Source organism: Pelmatolapia mariae, linkage group LG10_11 (genome assembly GCF_036321145.2).
Source record: "Pelmatolapia mariae isolate MD_Pm_ZW linkage group LG10_11, Pm_UMD_F_2, whole genome shotgun sequence".
Classification (NCBI taxonomy): Eukaryota; Metazoa; Chordata; class Actinopteri; order Cichliformes; family Cichlidae; genus Pelmatolapia; species Pelmatolapia mariae.
The window spans coordinates 60208979-60231600 of record NC_086236.1 but is presented as its reverse complement, the minus strand read 5'-3'; the positions used below and the strand labels follow the sequence as shown (position 1 = coordinate 60231600).

General features: G+C 40.2%; 4 protein-coding genes and 3 non-coding genes across 8 annotated transcripts in view; 3 read left to right on the top strand and 4 right to left on the bottom strand.

Moving 5' to 3' along the window:
• The window catches only part of lpcat3 (lysophosphatidylcholine acyltransferase 3), a 35103-nt gene extending 25319 nt beyond the window's left edge, over nucleotides 1-9784 (bottom strand). The window contains exons 1-3 of one of the 2 annotated variants that reach the window (XM_063486776.1): nucleotides 8378-9784; nucleotides 7771-7833; nucleotides 4323-4450 (exon numbers count right to left, since the gene is read on the bottom strand). The gene's annotated coding sequence lies outside the window, so the exon portion shown is untranslated. The remainder of the gene's footprint in view (nucleotides 1-4322; nucleotides 4451-7770; nucleotides 7834-8377) is intronic. The other variant, XM_063486775.1, reaches the window with a different exon arrangement.
• LOC134636678 (triosephosphate isomerase B-like) lies at nucleotides 1621-6792 on the top strand. Its single transcript, XM_063486777.1, has 7 exons — nucleotides 1621-1785; nucleotides 4755-4878; nucleotides 5583-5667; nucleotides 5786-5918; nucleotides 6136-6221; nucleotides 6301-6388; nucleotides 6466-6792. Exons 1-7 carry the CDS (start codon nucleotides 1677-1679, stop codon nucleotides 6582-6584), a joined length of 744 nt encoding a protein of 247 aa, XP_063342847.1. The 5' UTR covers nucleotides 1621-1676; the 3' UTR covers nucleotides 6585-6792.
• Nucleotides 9785-10197: 413 nt separating the features above from the next.
• Nucleotides 10198-10253, bottom strand: LOC134638048 (U7 small nuclear RNA). The gene has a single exon (XR_010095222.1). It is a non-coding gene; the product is annotated as a U7 small nuclear RNA (small nuclear RNA).
• Nucleotides 10254-10785: 532 nt separating this feature from the next.
• Nucleotides 10786-10841, bottom strand: LOC134638050 (U7 small nuclear RNA). Its single transcript, XR_010095223.1, has one exon. It is a non-coding gene; the product is annotated as a U7 small nuclear RNA (small nuclear RNA).
• A 1114-nt stretch (nucleotides 10842-11955) lies between these two features.
• Nucleotides 11956-16916, top strand: LOC134637055 (triosephosphate isomerase B). The gene is made up of 7 exons (XM_063487377.1): nucleotides 11956-12182; nucleotides 13967-14090; nucleotides 15413-15497; nucleotides 15598-15730; nucleotides 15871-15956; nucleotides 16036-16123; nucleotides 16201-16916. The coding sequence occupies exons 1-7, from the start codon at nucleotides 12074-12076 to the stop codon at nucleotides 16317-16319; spliced, it is 744 nt and encodes a 247-aa protein (XP_063343447.1). The 5' UTR covers nucleotides 11956-12073; the 3' UTR covers nucleotides 16320-16916.
• Nucleotides 14557-14612, bottom strand: LOC134638051 (U7 small nuclear RNA). Its single transcript, XR_010095224.1, has one exon. It is a non-coding gene; the product is annotated as a U7 small nuclear RNA (small nuclear RNA).
• Nucleotides 16917-19675: 2759 nt separating the features above from the next.
• LOC134637228 (zinc finger protein 92-like) lies at nucleotides 19676-20949 on the top strand. Its single transcript, XM_063487599.1, has 2 exons — nucleotides 19676-19914; nucleotides 20026-20949. Exons 1-2 carry the CDS (start codon nucleotides 19743-19745, stop codon nucleotides 20709-20711), a joined length of 858 nt encoding a protein of 285 aa, XP_063343669.1. The 5' UTR covers nucleotides 19676-19742; the 3' UTR covers nucleotides 20712-20949.
• The last annotated feature ends 1673 nt before the right edge of the window (nucleotides 20950-22622 follow it).

Sequence of the window (22622 nt, the reverse complement as noted above, 5' to 3'; positions counted from 1 at the left end):
AATGAAAAAGAATTTGTGTGTGTAGGTTCTCAGTCATCCAGGTCGTGGCAATCTAAGGAGCTTGGAAAGAAAACCGAGTGGACTTCTTTAAGTGTCTTGAAGATGGTTCACCTAGCATTCGAGAAGCTTCTTCAATTCTAAAACCAAATGCTGGAGATTTCCAGGTATTTAAACTCAAGTTCCCAAAAAGTTTATTCTGTTCATCTGGACGTAGCGTTTTCAGCAAGGTTGACTAACAATGACCTCTCGGCCCAATATTAGTCATGTTGGTTTTAGTCGTTATGCAAATGTTATGTTATGAAAACGCTACATCCAGGTGAACAGAATCAGCTCTTTGGGATTTCCTTACCTGGATGATTCAGCATGCATCAAGACCTAGAGGGAGTTGTCCCTTCAGACGGTTGTTGACCAATTATTGAACATGTGCCTCATCACATGTGCCAAGGTGTGGGTCATTCTAATAGTGAGACCTTGCCTCAGTCTATCATGTGACCTTTTGAGATCAAGTGACGTAAGTTGTGAGTGGGCGTTAAGGAAGGGATCTGAAAACTGGAGTATAAGTGGTAGACAGTGGGTGTTGTAAGCCACCCCCTCTGTTCAAGGATAGTCATTCACAGTGGACATAGATGGGCTCTTTCACTCCTCTTTTAAACCATCCGTCTGCACTGTCCAAAATGTGAACATTAACAGATGTACATCTGAGTCTTGTCCTGTCGAGGTGGCTCTCCTACCATTTTACTGTTAGAAATTTTTCTGTAATTTATTTACAGTGTAGAAAAACTAAGATTTACTATTTAAATTGCACTTGTTTTTATATTAAATGGGATTAAATGCATAGTTAAAAATCTTTACACTGACAAAAAGGGGCGGTTTGCTGGTTTGACCCACTTAAAATCACAGCAGGCTGTATGTGGCTTATGATGTAAAATGAGTTTGACATCCCTGATTTAAGCTATTTCTTTATTCAGTCAGCCCTTGCTATGGTTAGTGAAACTGAACTTACCTTTCAAAGAAAATAAATCAGAGGGCAATTACTTTTTCACACAAGGCCAGCTAGGTTCGGATAGCTTTTTCCCTTAATAAATTAAATCATCATTTAAAAACTGCATTTTGTATTCACTCGGGTTATATTTGTTTAATATTAAAATACTCTTTTAAACCCTGTACCTCTATAGATCACAGTGTCATCTGCAAACAAGGGGCTCAGAGCAAGGTCAGTGATGTAAGCCCACCCTCACCTTGAAGTCATCTGTCACTCTTGCCTCACCGATTTCTCACTTTCCTCATACAAACCCTTCACCTCTCCTGACTTCCTCAAAGAGTACCACACTTCCTCTCTTGGTACCCGTTCGTATGCCTTCTCACAATGAAACTCATTCTGAATTTATCAAAAATAAAAGTGAAAATAAATGGAAAATGCCCTCTCATTTGCTATAAAAGACCATTTACCACACGACACATGAGGACATCATAACACAACTCATCTCTTCCTCTAAATGAGGTACAACTACATTTATGGGCATGACAGGATGAACCAATGGCACTGAGAAAGAGGAGGGGTTAAATCTCTCGCATTAATAAATATCCCGAGCTGCTCTCTTACCCTAGAAGAGAAGGACCCCAGTTGGCTTTGTAGTGTTTTAATCCTCAGAAAACATCCACAAAGATCTGCAAACATGACCAGAAAATTCTTTGTTTGTGGAAACTGGAAGATGAACGGCAGCAAGAAAAGCATCGGGGAGCTCATCCAGACCCTGAACACTGCCAAGCTGGACCCCAATGTCGGTATGTGTCTTCTGATATTATTTCTCCATTTGAAGGTTCACCGGTTTAGACACTTGTTGTACTATTTTCAGTTAATTTAAGCTTTTCTCCTTGTATTCATGTCACAACTCCATGGTCAAAATTGCTCTTTCATTCAAGGAAAAAAAAATCACAGACACCATTAATGCCAGGACCATCTGCAAAAGTTCAGGAGTAGTTTGAGGTCATTTTAAACCTCATTAACTTCTATAGGAAAAATGTGAGGAAAGATGAGGAAAGCTCTAAACTGAAGTCAGCCTGGTTGTTAAGGTGCTGCTCTTTCATGAGCATGCCACAAGTTTTTAAACAACATTGAATGAATCAGTTATTGAAACCAACAACTGATTCATTCGTTTTGCTCTTCAGAGTTCACTAGAAGTTTTGTGCTATAAATATACTCACCTTTTAAAACTGGGTTATTTTTTCAAAGAAAAGTGTGTACTATCTTATCATTAACACAATACAAGTAAACAAAGATAAACTACTTATGGTTATTTATCAGATATTTGAAACAACTGATATCAAAGGCTACACCGCTTTACGTGGAAATGATTTATGGAAAAAACTCAAATTGTAGTTTTAAAGTAAAAAGTAGGAAGACGTATTGGGGCCATTTCTTAAAGAAAAACAATGTTGTTCTTTTTGAGATTAAGCCTTAGTCCATGGGCGTTTCTCACTATGCATTCTTGTGAAATATCATTAGCTGCAACTTGAATCAATGGCATAACACACCTCTCGGTATTCCACAAACATGTAACGGTCAATATTTCATCAATCCATTGTCAGCTGTTTCACCTTGCACAATTGTGGCCAGCACTTCCCAGTGAGCGTATATTAGTCCATTCTTCCTTAGATGGATGATGAGTTTATTCAAACAGGAAAGAAACCAAACATTTCATTCCAATCAGTCAGTGATGCATGAGTGATGAGAATAGGATCAACAGAAAATATCTGAGGACTACTCATCCTCTCTCTTTCCACGCCACCTGAGGCGTGACCAGGTAATTAAGGTGAAGCCACACCCATTGTAACAATTACTGTTTGTTGAAGTTGCCCATAGTGACAAATGTGAGTCAAAACAATAACCAGAAATACATATTTTAGCTGCTACATACCTATAACACGCTGTGTTTATGTGCTAAAAATAAGAAAAAATCCCTGTTTATTAAAACCAGTTCTGTGGTACGATGTCACTAAGTCATCGACACGAGACATTTCGTGTAGACTGAATTTAAAAGCTTCGTTTTAAATGAAAAAGTGTTCGTGTAAAAGCAGAAAAGGAAAAGCACTCATTTTTAATATTGTCGTGTGAAAAGCCAAAGACCAGAAACGAACTTTTTAAATAATACCACATCAAAGGTGGAAACTAATAACAATTTATAATGATAATGATGGAACAGCAAACTTCTAAACAAACATCTAAAAGCAAAGACTCCTGATCCAGTATGAAACCAGCCGCTGACAGTTTTGTTATGGTGTTATCGTGTAACATCTAAAATAATCTGATTTTTTTTCCATGTGAGATTGAAACCTGTCTGTGATCATCGTCAGTGTTTAGTTGCTCCAATGAAATGCAAATGGAATCCCTGTATCACAGCCTTTACTGAAACATCTCACACTCACAAACTCTGAGTTAAATTTGACTATTAACTGACTTGAATGAAATCTAAGATATAACAGTAGCGCGTGAAAAATCTTCCCAGACATTATCATCCATATTCATTATTCATGTCCTTTTTGACAGGTTTATGATCACGGTCAACTATAGGGTCAGAAATAATGGCTATTATGCCAGTCTTGCAGTAAGAAGTAATTACTTGACATGTATGACATAAAAACATGTTACACTGCCAAAATAGAACTTAACCTGTATACATAGGTCAACACAAATGGGTCTATAGGTCAAATGCTTAACATAACAATTCCCACTGTACTTATAAAAGCACTTTCATTATATGTCATTCCAATGTCTATAAGCCATAAAAAAAACAACAATACACCCCAAAGCAAATGCACAGGCTTCAGTCCCTCTTCACTGTGTACAAGCCTATACTAATGGAGGGAAACTGATAAGAAGAGAAGTCACTTCCATGTCACAGGGATGCATGGTATATACTGACTGGTCAGTATTTAAAGACAGCATTGGACTTAAATGATTTAACTGAAGCAGTATACCCATGTTAAAAAATACTTCAATAAAAGTTAAAGTACAGAAGTAACTTTTTTAGTCAAGTAAAAGTGAAAAAGTACAGGCTCTGAAATGTACTCAAGTAGATTCAGTAGATTTTCTTAGTATACATGCAGTGATCAGCTGACCTACAGGTCTTTGTGGATTTACACAACTGAATTCAACAAGATGTAAGCATACAAACTACCCAGCATTTTCACGCAACATTTAAATAACAGAGTGAGCATAGCTTAGTTTGTTTTGCAGGAATATCAACTATGTGATTAAAATTACGACATCGCATGAAAGCTTTAATTCTGCACTTTATCAAGTGCAACTGAGCAATCCTTACCTTCTTCCTCTCTTATCCATCTGTCTTCCTAAATCTTTCTCCATCTCTGAGTGAAGTTAGCTCTCTCTCTTTTCTCTCCCTGTGAAATACAGCAGCTGGTCGTTTAGCCTGCGACACTGTGGGACAAACTGCACACAAACAGTTATTGCAGACCAACGTCAAGAGTGACGTAGTTTAGTTTAGTTTTTCTTCGGCTGGCTTTTCCTAATCAGATGTCAAGAGATGCAGCTTTATGTTGAGCCATCACAACCACATTACTAATGACCACTGTTTCTCTGAAGAACCAAAAGGAAGTGTCAAACTCCAGCTAGTTCATGGTCATAAATATTGTAATATTTAGTTTCAATATTTACTGTGTTTGAGCCCTGATAAATAAATGGACTACATATCTGTAACCCAAGTATTGTGTTTTATCTCTCTCTCTTTAAATAGAGGTGGTGTGTGCTGCTCCAGCTATCTATCTGGAACTGACCAGGTCCGAACTGGATCCCAAGTTCAGCGTGGCAGCTCAGAACTGCTACATAGTTCCCAGTGGTGGCTTCACTGGAGAGATCAGGTACACAGTGCACTTTATTCTGCTTAAGATAGAATAAACTCGGTTATTTGGTATCATGGTACTAGTTTTGGGTGCTAAAAGTCTGTATCCAAATTCTGGATCTTAGGAAAAGCAGAGCATCACAGCATGATGTTTCCTTTTATAAATTTTAGCTCCATTTACACAAATATAATAAGGGTAAATAGACTGGTTCTTATATAGTGCTCTTCTATGCTACCTGAGCACTAAAAGCACTTTATTCACCCACTCATACAGCACTTTTTCTATGTAAGTGCTTTCTATCGAATATCACACACATACTGATTCATCAGAGAGAAACTTGGATTAATATCAGAGGTATTTGCAGATTGAAACACCAACCTTTCAATTAGTAGATGACCTGCTCTACCTACAGCCAACCAAGGTATGGGTTAGGACTTAACTACCTTGTTACTCACAATTCACCACTGTTTGCATTTATACATAACCACGATGATGACGGCTAACATGTTCAAATTGAGGCTTCAAAGTGGGACTTTATCATGTTTCAGTCAATCTCTTATCCTTGAAACTCAACCATGTGAAAATCACTATCCTCACACAGTTAGGACAAAACCATCCATCACAGTCGAATACAACTAATGACTCTGGGTCATAATACTGTTTATCAATGAAAAAAAGAAGATAATCAGTTTGTCTTCATGGGAATGCTTCTGGTCTTCCAGTCCTGCGATGATCAAGGACTGTGGTATGGACTGGGTGATCCTGGGACACTCTACAAGGCGCCACATCTTTGGAGAGAGTAATGAGGTAACTACAGATAATTTTATCCTGTTCATTTAGTTTTTCACCTGCAAATGTAAAGAATTGAATTCCTCAAAACAAGTAAAACACACAAAACATGTTTCATTGCCTCCTGTGCTGTTAGTTCATTGGCCAGAAGATAGCTCACGCTCAGGAGAACGATCTCGGTGTGATCGTCTGCATCGGAGAGACGCGGGAAGAGAAGGAGAAAGGCATCACAGATCAGGTCATCTTTGCTCAGATGAAAGCCATCGCAGGTATGCAGCTCCTCACGCTGTCACTGGGGTTTTATATGCACATGGAATGTTGCATTGTTATAGGTTGTTATAGGCGTTAAAGTTTTATCAATTTGGTTCACTTCAGTTAAATTTTATTTATTTGCCTCCAAATCACAACAACAGTTGCCTCAAGGCACTTTATACTGTAATGTCAAGACCCTACAATAATAAAAAAGATCGCATGTCTCTTTAACAGACAACGTAAAGGACTGGAACAAGGTCGTGCTGGCCTATGAGGCTGGGTGGGCCATTGGCACTGGGAACGCTGCCTCTCCTCAACACGTAAATATTACAAATCACTGAATATTTAACTTATTGTGTTTACCGTTTCTAACATAATGTCTCCTGTGTGATATATCAGGTGCAGCAGATTCATGCCAAAGTGAGGGAGTGGCTGAATAACAACGTGTCTGAGGCCGTAGCCAACTCTGTGCGGATCATCTACGGAGGTCAGTGCAGTGCTGGGTAGCTGTTTTGCTTTGAGTCCCACATTGATCTCTTCTCACACATCGCTTCTACTTCTCAGGTTCAGTGAGAGGTGATACCTGCAGAGAACTTGCCGCCCAGAAGGACATTGATGGTTTCATTGTGGGCAAAGGCTCCCTGAAGCCAGAGTTCGTCGACATCATCAACGCCAAGGCATAAACTGTGGACAACTGCAATGTGACTGGATTAGAGTCCAACTCCATTCAGACAGTTCAGTTCTGCATCCCTCTCTCTCAGCACTTAGTCCTCTTTCACTTTTTCATTCAAAGTATTTGTGATGATGACATTCCCTCCTTTTCCTTTATTATTTTAATTTATTTTTTATTTGATTATATATTTTATCACAAAGACATGGGATAGGGGTGGAAAGCTGTAAGGAAACATAATAAATATAAATGATTTAAAGACTATTTCAGTGTCTTGTCTCATTTTTATATCCTTTCATAAAAGTATTCATTTTAGTCTCAGACTGGTTCAGACTAGTTGCTTCCAGTCCTTGTACCTGACCATTTTCAGAGGAATGCTTTTTTTATTTTTGAAGCTGAAGCTCAGATATAAAAAACAGCAGCTAAGTCAAGGAAGGAACCAGTGTTACTGCTAATTCTATCAGCAGTCACATTGTCAATAAACACTGGTGACCCTGTTCCACTGGCAGCCATACGTTCCATAACATTGGCTCCACCTTCATTAACATTGAGCTATTTTTCTCCTCCTCCTTACTTCTCTTTCCCCATCCTTCTGGCACTAGTGTATATATATATATATATATATATATATATATATATATATATATATATATATATATATATATATATATATATATATATATATATATAGATAGATAGATAGATAGATAGATAGATAGATAGATAGATAGATATGGCATCTTTCCAAACAACCTTCCTTTTTTTTCTCCTTTTTTTCTTAGTAAAGGCTCTTTTCCGTTGTTCTTCTCTAAAGGACAAAAGTCTAATCTGGCTTTCTTGTTCTTGGGTGTAACCAGTGGTTTGCACCTTGATGTAAACTCTCTGTACTCACATTCATGATGGCATCTCCTGAATGTAGATATGCAGAAGACACAATCATGTGTTGCTACAATTTTTCTAGCCACATTTGAAACAGAACGTCACGGGATCTCTAAATTAGCACTTGTTACACGAGCCTTACCACAGGATTAAGCCTGCACCACTTCACCCCATCCCAGGAGTTGGACAGCCTTTTGAACATCGTATTATTGTCTGTGTCATAGTGCGTTTACCCCATTTAAAAGATCTCCAGTAACAGTTGTGTAGGTTGAAATGGCAGAAATGCCACTGATAATCAGAAGAGTTAAACATATGCTTACATCTTGGGTCGATGTAGAGTGGCATGGTGAGACACACCCGGCAAAGTTTTTCTTGGGGGAGTCCTGAGAGCACAGATAATAATGAGCGACTCATTTTATGAACTTTGGGTGGGTTTCAAATATAAATATGAAACATCTAGGGTTGCATAATATACAGTATTATCAATTGTACCTCATATATATACATCTCCTTAGGTGTTTAACATATAATCCAATGACTTATACATGTGAAATGCAACAAAAGGAATAAGACTAATCATAGTTTATCAGCACTCATGAGTGTTAGATAAGGTAAACATGCAGATTAGATGTTATATGGGAACTATAGCACAGTTTGCAAAGATTTTACAGTGTACAAAACATGTAGGTGTGGAAGGAAATGAGTGCAGTTTATCGATGAACACCAAATCAGACTATGCATGCACTGCAGTGAACCTGAATCTGCAAAATGTATTGCTACAGTGTCAGGCTTGTTGCACTTTGGAATACAGACCTCGCTTAAACCGTGTTGGTTAACAGAAATATTAATAAAATAACACTTTTTATAAGTAAATGTGGATTCTCCGGTAGGAAAGGGAATTATTAAGGAACTGAAGATTGCTTTTACTTTGGAAGGTCTTCTTGGAGACACGGTGTTCCAAACATATGGCCATATGGCACTCCAGTCCAGTAAGTGGTGGTAGTGCACATAAACCAAGAGGGAGAAGAAGAAGAAGAAGAAGAAGGGGGCGGTTAAAGGTTAGGATGCCGACACTATTGTGACACAGTGACAAAATCATATTATTGTGTAACAGTACTCCTGTTTCTTGATTTGATTTTCTTGATTTAAGTTTAATTAAGATTTTAAGGCTGCCTGGCAGCTGAAAATGGAGCTGCCAAGCAGCCAGAAAAGAAAAAGACCACAAAGAAGGTTCATGGATGTAAAGAGGGAGGACATACAGGACACAGGAACATGTGAAGCAAGAAAAGAAACAACTTTGCTTTACATAGATATAGAGAGCTTCTCTTTATGAGAAGCCTTCTAGATAACTTTCTAAGAGCTAAGATTCCTGTTCTCAACCTAACCATTGTAATCACTACAACAACAGGCACAGACACTGTTGTTATGGTGGTATAAAGCGCCACTGACTTCCACCAATCATGAAGTAGTCATGCAGGGGGTGGGACTTGTGTCACTATGGCCAATCAAACGACAGGCACAGATCACTTGTACACAAAAGTGATTTTAAACTTGCCGGCCAGAAGGACATTGATGGTTTCATTGTGGGGAAAGGCTCCCTGAAGCCAGTATTTATCAACATAATCAACGCCAAGGCCAAGGCCAATGTGAGCGGTTTAGAGTCCAAGTCCATTCAGATGGTCCAGTTCTTTATCCCCAGCTCTCAACACTTAGTCCTCTTCCCCTTTTTCATTCAGAATATTTGTGTGAAGATGTCATTCCCTTCTTCTCCTTTATTATTTTTATGTTTTTCGTTTTTTTTTTTTAACTTGGTTATATTTTGTCCCAAAGAAAAGGGACAGGAGTGGAAAGCTGTAAGGAAACAAAATAAATTTAAAATGGTTTAGAGACTATTTCTGTGTCTTGTCTCATTTTTATAACCTTTTATAAGAGTTGTAATTTCATTACTACTGTAATTTTAGTCTCACACTAAAATGTAACTAGTCTGAACTAGAATAGTTGCCTGTCCTTGGACCTGATCATTTTCAGAGGAATTCTTTTTGGTTTTTGAAGCCTCTTTAACACTGGCCTACAACATTAAACAGTGACATTAAACAGATCACGTAGTTTTACGAGAGCAGTCAGATAAGAGTTAGGCTCACATTATAGATTTCATTCCAGCAGGGCTACCGAAGAATACGCATGTTCACTTTAAGTTTTCAATGAAGTGTGTTATGTTATGGATATCTTTTGCTGGACAACGCTGTTTGAGCGCGGGCTGTACCTTATAAGTGTAACCCAAATATTATATATGTATATTTTATATATCTTATTTTATTGTTTACTTTATTTCATTTGTAAAACATGTATATACATACTATATACACACTCAAACACACACACGTAGAAAAACATATTTAGTATACACATTCAGTAATGTATATACCTTTACATATTGTACATATATTTATTACTTTTTAGATTAGCCATTTTTATATTTTGCTTGTTTTACATTATTGTATTTTGCACAACTCTGTTGCTTGTGAAGCTCGCACACAAGAATTTCACTCACATGTACTGTACCAGTGTACCTGCACATGTGATGTGACAATAAAAGTGATTTGATTTGATTTGAAATTGAAATTAAAGTGTAAGAGGAACTAGTTGTGGGACTCAATAACTCTACAGACACCTTTAAACTGCTTTTTATGAAAGCACAGACACAGACCTCAATTTAGTTTTGCTTGTTTTTTTTTAAACACGTGAAAGAGGGCTTCTCTTTATGAGAAACCTGCTAGACAAATATCAAAGAGCAAAGATTCCTGTTAGTGAGCTGAACTCTATTGGTACTAGGACGCCAGGCACAGACACTGTTGTTATGGTGGTATAACGCGCCAGTGACTTTCACCAATCACGAAGTCGTCTCGAAGGGGGTGGGACTTGTGTCACTATGGCCAATCAAACGGCGGGTGGTTACTACTCACAGGCACATATCACTCGTACACAAAGGGGATTTTAAACAGTGACATTAAACAATCTTAAAAATCACGTAGTTTTACGAGAGCAGTCAGATAAGAGTTCAAGAGATAAGAGGCTCACAATATAGATTTTATTCCACCAGAGCTACCGAAGAACGCATATGTTTACTTTATGTTACATATTTTTGTGTGTTATTTTATTAATATTATTTGTTGGACAACGCTGTTTGAGCCCCGTCTGTATTTTGTAGTTCGCAAAACAAATTGAAATGCAAAAGTAAATTGGCTCTGAACGCGATAAGAGCTCCTGAGATTACCCACGCTGTGGATACAAGAACAAACGCATGAACCTCCTGTATTGTTTTTAAACACGTGAGTGAGGGCTTCTCTTTATGAGAAACCTACTAGACAAATATCTAAGAGCAAAGATTCCTGGCACGAAATTGAGACCTATCGGTACTAGAACGCCAGGCACAGACACTGTTGTTACGGTGTGATTCTGTAGGTGCAAAATACGATGTCAGAAATAATGGAAACATTTAAAAATATTCATTCATAATATATTTAAATAATGTACAGCTAGTGTATCAATTGAAGCCCTTTGAAAGTTATACTTTAAAAGTATAATAAGGGCATTCTTAGCGCAGTGCATGCCGGATATGCAAATACTTTAAAACTGGCCCGAGTGTTCACCAATGACAACATTTTTTGAACAACCCGTCAACGAGTGGGTGGGCGGGATTGGTGTCGTCACAGCCAATCAACTGGCTGACCGTCATGACTGAGTAACAGAAGCGAGTCATACCTATGATTGAAAAAAGTAAGGTACCGTAGGTCTGATCATTAAGAGGATTCAGATCAAATAAAGGCTAATACTATACATATCAATGCTGAAATTTGATCGAAACAAGACTACTTAAATGTAATAACTGCCTCTTTCGGATGCTCCCTTTAGATGGCGCTAAAGCGTACCATCTGCATTCATCTCACCGTATTTCGACCACCCTACATCACACTAACCTTGTGCATTGTCCTCATTCACTACATCCATGAACTTCCTCTGTTGTTAACGAGTCTCTTAAACGAGTAGATAAACAGAAAATCCCCACTTTTTTTTGCGACTGTTTATTTATATTTTTTGTTAGCTGTAGTTGTGTTACATAGAGGTAAGGTGCATCGTTCCCCGATGTTCCTGCACAGCCCTAAATACATATACTTAAGAAAAGCTAACATTAAAACTATTTAAGGAATAAAAACGAACACACTCTGGAAACTAACTCAGAAAAACCTGAAAAATAAATAATAAAAAATAAAATATTTTCTTTAATTAGAAGGAGTGAAAATGACAAGACTGTCGATTGCTTCACTTCATATATGTTGTCCTCACTAACGGGTTCATCTAGGGAAAAGCTAGTTTTCCCGCACGGTACTTGAACGCAGCATGACATTCTCCTCTTCCTCTTCCTCAAAATGAGGCAGAAACGCGTTTTACGGGCGTACCAGCGTGAACCAATGGCGCTGAGGGAGAGGAGGGGTTAGACCTTCACGTTAATAAATACCCCGAGCTGCTCATTTACGTCCGCTCTCTTACCCCAGACTAGAAGGACCCCAGTGGACTTTCAGTACCGTTTCACTCTTTGGTTAACGTCCCCCCAAAATCGCAAACATGACCAGAAAATTCTTCGTTGGTGGAAACTGGAAGATGAACGGCGACAAGAAAAGCCTCGGGGAGCTCATCCAGACCATGAACGGAGGCAAGGTGGACCCCAATGTCGGTATGTGGCTTCTTCTGACACCATCACCCCTCTTGAATGGGGTTCAGTATTTTTGGCCACTTGCTCCATATTTTCAGTTATTGTAAGCCAATCTCTGCGTATTCGCGTCACAGCTGAATGATCCTCCGCGGTCAAAATGTCCGTTTCATTCAAAATATTAAGAAAAATCAATGACAGCGTTGGCGCCAGGAGCTTCTGTCAGTTTCAGGCCGTGTTTAATAAAGTCGGGATTAGCGTGAGGTCGTTTTAAACCGAGCTAAATCGTGACCAGCGGCTGGCAGACGTGCCGGAGCTCAGACGAGGGAAGCTCGGATGGCTTTTTCCATTCATGTCGTGGTGGGTGTGCGTTTGCAGCGGCACGTAGACCATCAGAGCAGATCTGCCTCTGCTGTGGATGTGTGGGGTGCATTCAAGTCAGGCTGGTCGTTAATGGGGTTGCTCTTTCGTCAGTATATTGAGCCGAGTTATTCAGCAGCTTAAGCTTTAAATAGCGCAAAAGTCAAAAACAAGTAAAAAACGGATGCACTCATTTTATTTCAGCTCTTCACACGTGTGAGTGTGTAGTCAGTTTTTTCCCAACTTTCCCTGAATGCAGCAGAAGACATTGCCCTGTTGCTGTCTGCTTCCTGCAGATGAGCCAGACAGAGGCAGCAGCTGCTGTTTCATTAAGACGCTGAGCTCTGCTTTTATTTCCCTTTTTTAAGTGTATGACACTCTGAAGACAGCCTGTCTCTGCTGTCACAGGCCCGTTTATCTCCTCCTGTGTGTTTGTTATGCAACTGCAATGCTGTGTGCACTCACAGGCCTGAGTGCTCAGGACTGAAGTCTGCTCAGACTATCCTTGGACCTTGCTCCCTTTAATGAATCCACCCCATTTTTAGAGCTGAAGTGAAAATGAAGACCAGCTCCACCCCCCACCCCCCCCCCCCCACCCCCGTGCTTTTGCCTCTAAAGTCAGAGTTCACCTGTTTCATCCTCAGACCGACCTGTTGGATATTTAAACTCTGGATCTTCTGTTTGACCCTTTGAACTCGGGTGCATGGGTTGTCTCTGACCTCTGCTGAATGCAGCCGTGGCAGGTGACCTTTCGGAGGCTGAACTCAGACCTTTACTGCAGGGAGACCTGACTGACCTTTGCCAAACTAATAATAACGGGCAGTGTTTAATATAGACTCCATAACCCCAAAGATATAGTTACAATGTGAATGTCAGTGTCTTAACTTTACTGTACTCTTCTTGACCGCTGTAGACTGTACCTCATATTGAACCAGTGCTTCCTGTGGTTTTTATTTTACTGCTGCAAGAATTACTCAATTTGTAACAGTTAAAAACTTCAGGATTAATCACTTTATGTTTGAGAGTGAGGACAGTTTCCAGTCATTCGCTTTGAATTTTGTTCACTGGACCATTAAGCTCTCAGATTATTGATTTTTAAAGATGGATTCAGTTCAGCCTCTTAGTTCCAGTAGTGCCGTGTGGAAAAATGTGTTCTTGTGTTTGGCATGGTTCAGATTAGCTGAACTGTGGATACGCATATATAAAAACACGTCAAACTAATCATTGAGGATGCTTTAATAGTCTAATTACTACTGTTGCTTTCTCCGGGCCTTTTCCTAATCACAAAAGGCACATTAACAGCCGTTGCCTCTCTGAGGTACCACAAGGAGGTTTCAAACTCTGCTTGATGGATGTCAGGTGGTCCTAAATATTCTAATAGTTGGTTTTAAGAGTAACTGGATTAACTAGCTGTAACCTAAGTGTTTTTCTTTTTCCTCCTTTAACAGAGGTGGTGTGCGGCGCTCCATCGATCTACCTGGACTTTGTCAGGTCCAAACTGGACCCCAAGTTCGGTGTGGCCGCTCAGAACTGCTACAAAGTTCCCAAGGGTGCCTTCACTGGGGAGATCAGGTATTTAATTCGGGTTATTTTTCCTAATTCCTGATTTCATACTCTCAAAATACAGAGGTATGAATCTTACAAGGAGTTCTCGTGTCCCTACCTTAAAATTTAAAGCACTCTAAGCCAGCTGTTGCTATGAATTGTTGCTATATAAATAAATGTAAAAATAAATTAATCCAGGGGTGATTTTAGGGGAAACCCAGAGTGTTGCCAAAGTGACCCCCCCCCCTCTTTTTCACTCTTAACTGGGTTGATTCATTTAACAGTAGAACAGGTGTCAAGGTGAGGACAATCAAATCAATCTAGAATAATGTTCTCAGAGTTACCTCCTACAGATTAACATCAAAGTCTCTTATCCACACTTCCTACAGGGTTGCTGTCAGACAATATTTTCATTAAGTCTAACATTTGTCCATTCATCAAAACTAACTTTACATCTTGCAGCTATCAGTTGTTTTATATTTAACAAGTATATAGGGGCTTCTCTTTATGAGAAACCTACGAGAGAAATAGCTAAGAGCAAAGATTCCTGCCTCATGACACAAGCCTCTCAGCACTAGGACACCGGGCACAGACACTGTTGTAACGGTGTGCTCCTGTAGTTCCAAACATGACATCAGAAATAAACAAAACATATAAAAATAAACTGTTTATGTGTATGAGTGTATACATATATATGTGTATATACTTATACAGTCAAAATGCCAACTAAAAGCACTTGATGATTATACTTTGGTTTAATAAGTGCAGTTTTAGTTCACTGAGTGTCAGATATGCAAATATTTTAAAACTGGCCTGAATATCCACCAATCACAATGTTTCTTTACAAGGAGTGGGTGGGGCCTAGGCCGTTAAAGCCAATCAAGACAGATCGCAGTTTTTTCTAATGGGCAGCAGAGGGCGACTCTTCCTGAAGTCTGAGAAAGTGATTTTTCTTCTTGCTTCCTTTGGGACCTCAAACATTTTCCGAATTAATTATTGGTCTTGTTCACTAATTTTAAGTCTTATCTCGCTTTTGTAAATTATAGCCACATTGACATGGAATTGGATGATGAAACAGGGTGCGGTTTAGGACGGGCCTACTTTGAAATTGACAAATGAGTACAATAGGAGCGTGCAGTGTCTCCCTGATTTCAGAACCACAAAGTCCAAGATGGCTACGGCCAAAAATGCTAAAGTTGAGTCTTCTGAATGTGACATCAAGGTGGCTGTTTCCATCGCTTGTATATACAAACTGTGTCACACTCAGGCAGGGAGGGAGAAAACATCCATTACAATGGAATTTGTGGAATTCTGATTTATGTTCACTGTGTGATAATCTCGTCTTCCAGCCCTGCGATGATCAAGGACTGCGGTGTGAACTGGGTGATCTTGGGACATTCCGAGAGGCGCCACGTCTTTGGAGAGAGTGATGAGGTAACATGGATAGATTTATTTATTTATTTTATTTTTTTTAAATGCCAGTCGTTTAGATTTTTAAAAAACGTTAAATATTCATCATTGTCTCCTATGTTAGCTGATTGGTCAGAAGACTGCTCACGCTCTGGAGAACGGCCTTGGCGTGATCGCCTGCATCGGCGAGAAGCTGGATGAGAGGGAGGGAGGCATCACTGAGAAGGTCGTCTTTGCTCAGACCAAGGTCATCGCAGGTAAGCAGCTCACTGGTTTTATGCCAACATGAGTTGAAATGTTGTAACAGACATTCTTGTACATGCTTGTGCAAGCAAGAGTGTGGTGGAAATCCGAACTCTTGTGAAATATAAAGTCTTATCACACGTCTCTTTCACAGACAATGTAAAGGACTGGAGCAAGGTCGTGCTGGCCTACGAGCCTGTGTGGGCCATTGGCACTGGGAAAACCGCCTCCCCACAGCAGGTAAATATTAGAAATCACTGAATATTTAACTTACTGTGCTTACAGCCTGCAACACAATGTCACCTGTGTAATATCTCAGGCTCAGGAAGTTCATGAGAAACTGAGGGAGTGGCTGAAGACCAACGTCTCTGAGGCCGTAGCCAACTCTGTGAGGATCATCTACGGAGGTCAGTGCTGTGCTGGGTAGCTGTTTTGCTTTGAGTCCCACATCGATCTCTTCTCAAGCGTCATTTCTTCTCCTCAGGTTCTGTCACCGGTGCTACCTGCAAAGAACTTGCCTCCCAGAAGGATGTTGATGGTTTCCTCGTAGGCGGAGCCTCCCTGAAGCCAGAGTTCATCGACATCATCAACGCTAAGGCATAAAATGCGGGCAGTTGCAATGCGACTGGATTAGAGTCCAACTCCAGACGGTCCAGTTCTTCATCCCTCGTTCTCAGCACTTAGTCCTTTTCCCCTTTTTCATTCAAAGCATTTGTGTGATGATGTCATTCCCTCATTTACCTTTTTTTGGGGGGGGTGGGGGGTGTATTTTGTCACAAAGAAAAGGGACAGGCTGACACACACTGTACTGCACTGATAACAGTCAAGTCCACTGAGAACAGTCTGTGCAAACTAGAAACAACACCAAGTGCTCAAGCTGTAAAGACTGACGATTACACCTTGAGGTGGACGGGCAGTCCACACTTTAAGTAAAAGTTCATGACCTTTTTTTCTGTGTAAAACTGTGTGACAGCTCGTGTCGATCAAATCTGTCTTTTTACTGGCGTCTCTTTTTGTGTAATTATGATTTTGTTTTTTCTGTAGCTTTTACCTCCCTCTAGTTGTGCATGATCCATTCTCTCATTGGTTGTCCGGCCAACAGTAAAGTGTCAATTATATGTTCATCACATTGTGTGTCACAGCTGATGGGAATAAGGGTAGGAAAGCTGTAAGGAAACATAATAAATGGTTTAGAGACTCTTCCAGTGCCTCGTCTCTTTCATCACATGCACTTGAGGCTGCTGTGTGTCCATATACACAGTAGTAATCCCAGTGGTATTCTCAAAATGGAGAGGGAGTATCATGTTACAGGAGTGAGGTCCTGTTAGCACAATGCCATGCAGAGAAGAAGTGCAGTGCTATTTTTAATCCCAGCGCTGAGCTAAAACAGACATGGCAGTGAAAGGTTTATGAATCGGGGAAATTAAAGCCAGTTACAAGTTTGTGTAGAGAAATTATTGTTTTTAGACTGTTTACAATTAATAAAAGCAAAAGCACATGGACCACTTCAGTAATGACAACTTGTTTACTGTAAGAAGGCTTCAATAAAACCACTAATCACTCTCAGGAGGCCTTCAACACTTGCTCTGTGCAAGACTCGATACATATGGCAGGGCAGATCTCTCCTGAGACATCCAAAAGTCATGTTGTAAATGGTCAGTTAGGTCTATAAATTTCTGAACTATATATATCTATATATATATATGTATATATATATGTATATATATATATAGAGAGAGAGACTTCTGTCTCTGTACACCACCCTTTTATATCAATCAACATGTGATTACTTTCAACACAATCATAGGTAGAACAAGATCTGGGCTATCAAAACCTACGCCCTCCCCATGATCAGGTACCCTGCTGGGATAATAAGTTGGCCAAAGGAGGAGATAGAAGCCACTGACATCAAGACCAGGAAGACCACCTTACCATATATGGAGGGTTTCACCCCAAGTCCAGCATTCTGAGGCTGTATGCTAAGCAGAAGGAAGGCAGCTGGGGGAGTGTCAGTACCACAGTCCAGGATAAGACAAAAAACATCTATGAATACATCAGGAAGATGGCCCCATCCGACCGCGTGCTCAGTGAATGCCTCAGGCAGCAGAAACCCAAAAAAGAGGAGGTATGCACAGTATGTACCACCAGCAGTTTGAAGAAGTGGATGACATCCAAGTAGATGTGTGATTATCAACAATCAAGAGATGTTGATAATCACAAAAGAGACTTTAAAAGAGCCTGCACAAGCCTGAAAAATGCATAGATGAAACCAGCTTTTGGCAGAATGAAGTGAAGAAAAAAGTACGGATAAAACAAAGCAATAGGTCATCGAGCATACCGAAAGGAAATGTGGCATGCATGGCTGCCAGTGGAACCAGGCCACTGATTTTTATTGATGATGTCATAGGGCGAGAGGCAGGGTACACCCTGGACAGGTCACCAGTCTGTCGCAGGGCTAAAACACAGACTATTCACACCTATGGGCAATTTAGTGTATCCAGTTAACCTAACTCCACTAACTGCATGTCTTTGGACTGTGGGAGGAAGCTGGAGTACCCGGAGAGAACCCACACAGACACGGGGAGAACACACAGAAAGACCCTGGCCTGATGGTGCAATTGAAGTCAGGACATTCTTGCTGTGAGGCAACACTGTACCACCATGCTGCCATTATAATAACTATAATTTCCATAATTTCTCCTTTAATCTTGGAACTCCTTTCCCTCCTGCCCCCTCTCTTTGTTGTGGTTGCTGTTTTGTTGGCATATATGTACCCAAGCTCTTTACACTTCTTCCCTCACAAGCTTTTCCCAGAGTCAGGGCAATGAGTTCAGGGATTTGTTGACATATGGGTCCTTATATGGAGGCAATGATTGTTATTTCCTAACTGAAAACTTCAAAAAATGAGTTGAAAAAGTTGCTGGACTGAGCAGGAGAAATCTGCAACTGAACAGGCTTACAGCTGACATCCTGCTGTGAGCAATATCGGGGCCAGGCCTGCACAGGAAGGACTTTGAAGCTGGGATGATGAAGTGAATGTGTGTGAGTGTGTGTGTGTGTGTTTTGTCAGCAGACAAGAATAAACAGCCAAGAAAAAAAAAACATACAGGATAATATACAATATTTTAAATAGAACTTGTCTGAAAAAATGAAGTAGGTTACAAATACATAAATCTAAAAAGCTACACATCATACCCTGATATAACAGCTGAGAAACAAACTCACTGATATCTGTCAGTCTGTAAAGGGTTATAAAACCTTTTATAAGACTTATATACAAATTAAGAAAACCTGGAAAAGCAGTGAAGCTTCCCAGGAGTGATCAATCTATCAAAATTACTCCAAGAAAGAGGCTGGGCAAAAATGGCGCCCATGGGAGAGTGCTAACCAAAAAGATCACAAAGACTCACATTTGCCAAAAAACATCTTGATGATCTCCAAGACTTTTGGGAAACTGTTCTGTGGACTGATGAGACAAAAGCTGAGCTTCGTCCTGTTACATCTGGCATAAAATTAAAACAGCATTTCATAAAAAGAACATCACACCGACACTCAAACATGATGGTTTTAGTGGGGCTGCTTTGCTGCTTCGGGACCTGGATGACTTGCTGTAATTGAGGGAACCGTGAATTCTGCTCTCTACCAGAAAATCGACGAGGAGAATATCAGGCTTTCTTTTCTGTACTGAAGTTCAAGCACACTGGTGTTCTGAAGAAGGACACATTTCATTAGTATTGATATTAAACATTTAAGTGTCACAAATATTCAAAAAACTAGGAAAATTGTTTTTAACAGCACTGTTTATAATATTTAAATAGAATAGAAATCATAGTAAAGGATATTTTTTATCATCAAGGCGTAACGTTTATTCTTGTCCTCCACGCCTGCAGGTGGCGCTGTTGTCTCGTGTTGCACATTTCTCACCTCACTAGTTTCATGTCCGTGTTTACAATCCAAGCGTGACGTTCACGGACCCGCACAAATACGTGTTCAGGAGCCACCGACAGCTGGCAGCCTTCCGTCTAAATGTCCAGAATGCATTCACTGAAAGCTTTTCTGAGCGAGAGGCTGATGGTGGCCGCGGAGGAGATATTTGGAGCGGTTGAAAAGACAATAGCCGAATACAAAGAGGAGCTCTGTCGTTCAAAAGATCTGGAAATCAGCCGTCTCAGATTGGAGCTGAAGCTTCTCAAGTCAGGTAGGTTTGAATTAAACCCGCTTTATAGCCAAACCCGTGCAGCTTTTCCTTATAATGTGTGTATTTTGAGTTAAAAATGAATAACTCCGGCGTCTTTTGTCTTTTACTCAGAGCCTCCATCAGACAAATGTCTTGCAGCCCAGCTGCTGCAGCAAACCTATCACCACCACCGTCCTTCTCCTCCTCCTCCTCCTCTTGAGTCAGACCCTGCAGTGGATGCTTCTGAACCTGAGGCCGAGCCTGAGCAGTGCGAGGAGGATGAGGAGGATGGAGGCAGCAGCCTGGGGCAGATGGATGAGGAGCATCCAGAAACTTCAGAGGTAAAAAAGGAGGAGCAACAGAAGAGCCACAGGGACTTCTGGATGGGTCATGATGCTGACCAGCTCGAAGCCCTCGAGTCAGACATCAAAGACTTCATCTCCTCTCCTTCCAGTCTGAAAGCCAGTCTGCAGGACCAAGCCTTACATTTCCACCATTACCACCATCACCACCACCTCCATGGCAACGAGGAGGGCAAAGACAAACCCTACAGCTGCTCCGTCTGTGAAAAACGCTTCAGTAACTGCTCCCACCTGGCAGCTCACATCAGGACTCACACGGGAGAGAGGCCGTACAGGTGTGAAATATGCAGCAAGACTTTCATCACGACGAGCGCTCTGAACAGACACCAGACGATCCACACCGAGGGGAAACACTTTGTGTGTAACTGCTGTGGCAAATCCTTCAAATGGATGGAGTCTCTCGGCAGACACGTTAGAAGTGTGCACAAGAGGGAGAATGTGGTTCAGGATCCATGAATGTGTAAAATTATAATCACGTAGTATTTACCTCTAAAGAAAAACACACGATGAGCTCGAACAGGGAATGTAAAGTGTGAAATGTTAGTTGTGGATTATGTTGGAAAATGTGCATGGATCTCATTAAGCCTTGTGTGCATAAACTGTAGCAGCAGTAGATGATGTGAAAATAAACTTTTATAAACTGCTTATAACCTTAGATCGATCCTTTCAGAATAAAATATTGATTAAAAACCTGTTTTGTTTTTATGTCTTGTGTTCTCTGCTTTCCATGGTCAGTTTACATGAAGGTCTGGCTCAAAACGGGACTTTGGGGGACAATTAGTCCACATGTGTGTTACCTTAACTAAAATAATTTTTACTTTAAAATGCTTAAAATATTTTTTACCACAGTTCTTCTGAAATTCCTAAAGGGGAAATGCCATAAACCTGTTTTCTATATGGGAAAAATCCTGACATATTCTTCCTTTTAGCTGAATGGGATGTGTGAGTCTTTTTGCTGCAGGAATATAAAAAGAAGAAGAAGAAGGAAAAAAGTTACACTGCCCTCCACTAGGTGGAGCTTTTCCTTCATAGTTTCCCATCAATCTAAGTATTTGGCAGGGTTCATATCGCCTCCTGTCCAATATACTCCATGTGGATTTATTTTCTGTGAGCTGGTGAACTCGCATATTAAAAATATGAAGGTAGTCTAGTCACCACATAATATAGGCCTCTGCACCATAAATGCATGCATAAGAAGCAGTGGTGAGAGAATTCTTCTGATTTTTAAACTACAAATACCAAAAGTATTTGTTGTAAAGACTGAGCCATAATTATACATTATTGAATTCATGTATTCACTGAGCTATTTTAGGGACCAAGAAGGATTATCTATGAGCCCATTATGGTTTAAACAGGGATGTTTATGGTTTCTTTAATGTTTCTGTTTGTGTTTATCATCAATAACAGATATTTTATGTGATTTAATGTATTTCATTTATACATTTGAATAATTTTGATGCTAAAACAAGTTAACCCCACTCATCTCCATGATCACTTTGGGATTCAACGTTTCTACAGTGGTAAATCTTGCTACTCCAGACGTGTTAGCCATCGTTCACTGTAACATCAACATCAACAGGGAGTGATTAGCATTAGTTTTCATAGGACTATAAAATCCCGCACCCACCTCATCATTCAGTAGCTTGTAGTACAGCAAGAGCTTAAAGTAATAATTTTCTGTGTGACTTTATCAGTCTCTCACGTCGTTGTGGAGGAATTTTGGCCCACTCTTCTTTACAATGTTGCTTCAGTTCATTGAGGTTTGCAGTTATGTGTTTATGCACAGCTCTCTTAAGGGCCTGCAACAGCATTTATGCTTGGTTCAGGTCTGGACTTATCCTCAACCCTCCAAAACCCTGCTTGGCATCCAGTATGAGGTGGTTGCAATGTTATACATCGTCATCCACATTGGTCTGGTCTGTCTAAAGATGCTCCAGAAATCTTGTGATTTGTTTTGATGTAACTTTTTAAACATAAGCCGTGCTCTCGTGTTCTTTTTAGAAAGAAAAGACTTTCTCTTGGCAATTGCTCCAGACAAGCTACACTTTTTCTAATAGTACTGTCATAAATTTTAACATTTAATATGCTAACTGAGGTCTGTAGAGTCTGAGATGGGGGGGTGGGGGGGTGGGGGGGTTGTAGTTTCTCTGAATATTGCACAGTGTAACAGTGCAATACAGCAGTGAATCTGCTGTGTCTAGTACTGGGACGACTATAGCATTGTCTTAACACACAACTGAATACCAGACACCAGACTAGCAAACTGGTCTAAAACTGCTTTTGATTAGCAGCACCTGGCTTTTGCATACCCTCTTCATTCCTATGGAAACATTAATAGCACACTTTACTCTTCACTTGACTGTATAT

Excerpts from the sequence above, each read along its gene's own strand:
- LOC134636678 (XM_063486777.1), top strand. The coding sequence starts at position 1,677 with ATGACCAGAAAATTCTTTGTTTGTGGAAACTGGAAGATGAACGGCAGC. Across the intron at positions 1,786-4,754 it reads CAAGCTGGACCCCAATGTCG|AGGTGGTGTGTGCTGCTCCA; the intron begins GTATGTGTCTTC and ends CTCTTTAAATAG. Across the intron at positions 5,668-5,785 it reads TCTTTGGAGAGAGTAATGAG|TTCATTGGCCAGAAGATAGC; the intron begins GTAACTACAGAT and ends CTGTGCTGTTAG.
- LOC134637055 (XM_063487377.1), top strand. The coding sequence starts at position 12,074 with ATGACCAGAAAATTCTTCGTTGGTGGAAACTGGAAGATGAACGGCGAC. Across the intron at positions 15,498-15,597 it reads TCTTTGGAGAGAGTGATGAG|CTGATTGGTCAGAAGACTGC; the intron begins GTAACATGGATA and ends CTCCTATGTTAG. Across the intron at positions 15,957-16,035 it reads AAACCGCCTCCCCACAGCAG|GCTCAGGAAGTTCATGAGAA; the intron begins GTAAATATTAGA and ends GTAATATCTCAG.
- LOC134637228 (XM_063487599.1), top strand. The coding sequence starts at position 19,743 with ATGTCCAGAATGCATTCACTGAAAGCTTTTCTGAGCGAGAGGCTGATG. Across the intron at positions 19,915-20,025 it reads GCTGAAGCTTCTCAAGTCAG|AGCCTCCATCAGACAAATGT; the intron begins GTAGGTTTGAAT and ends TCTTTTACTCAG.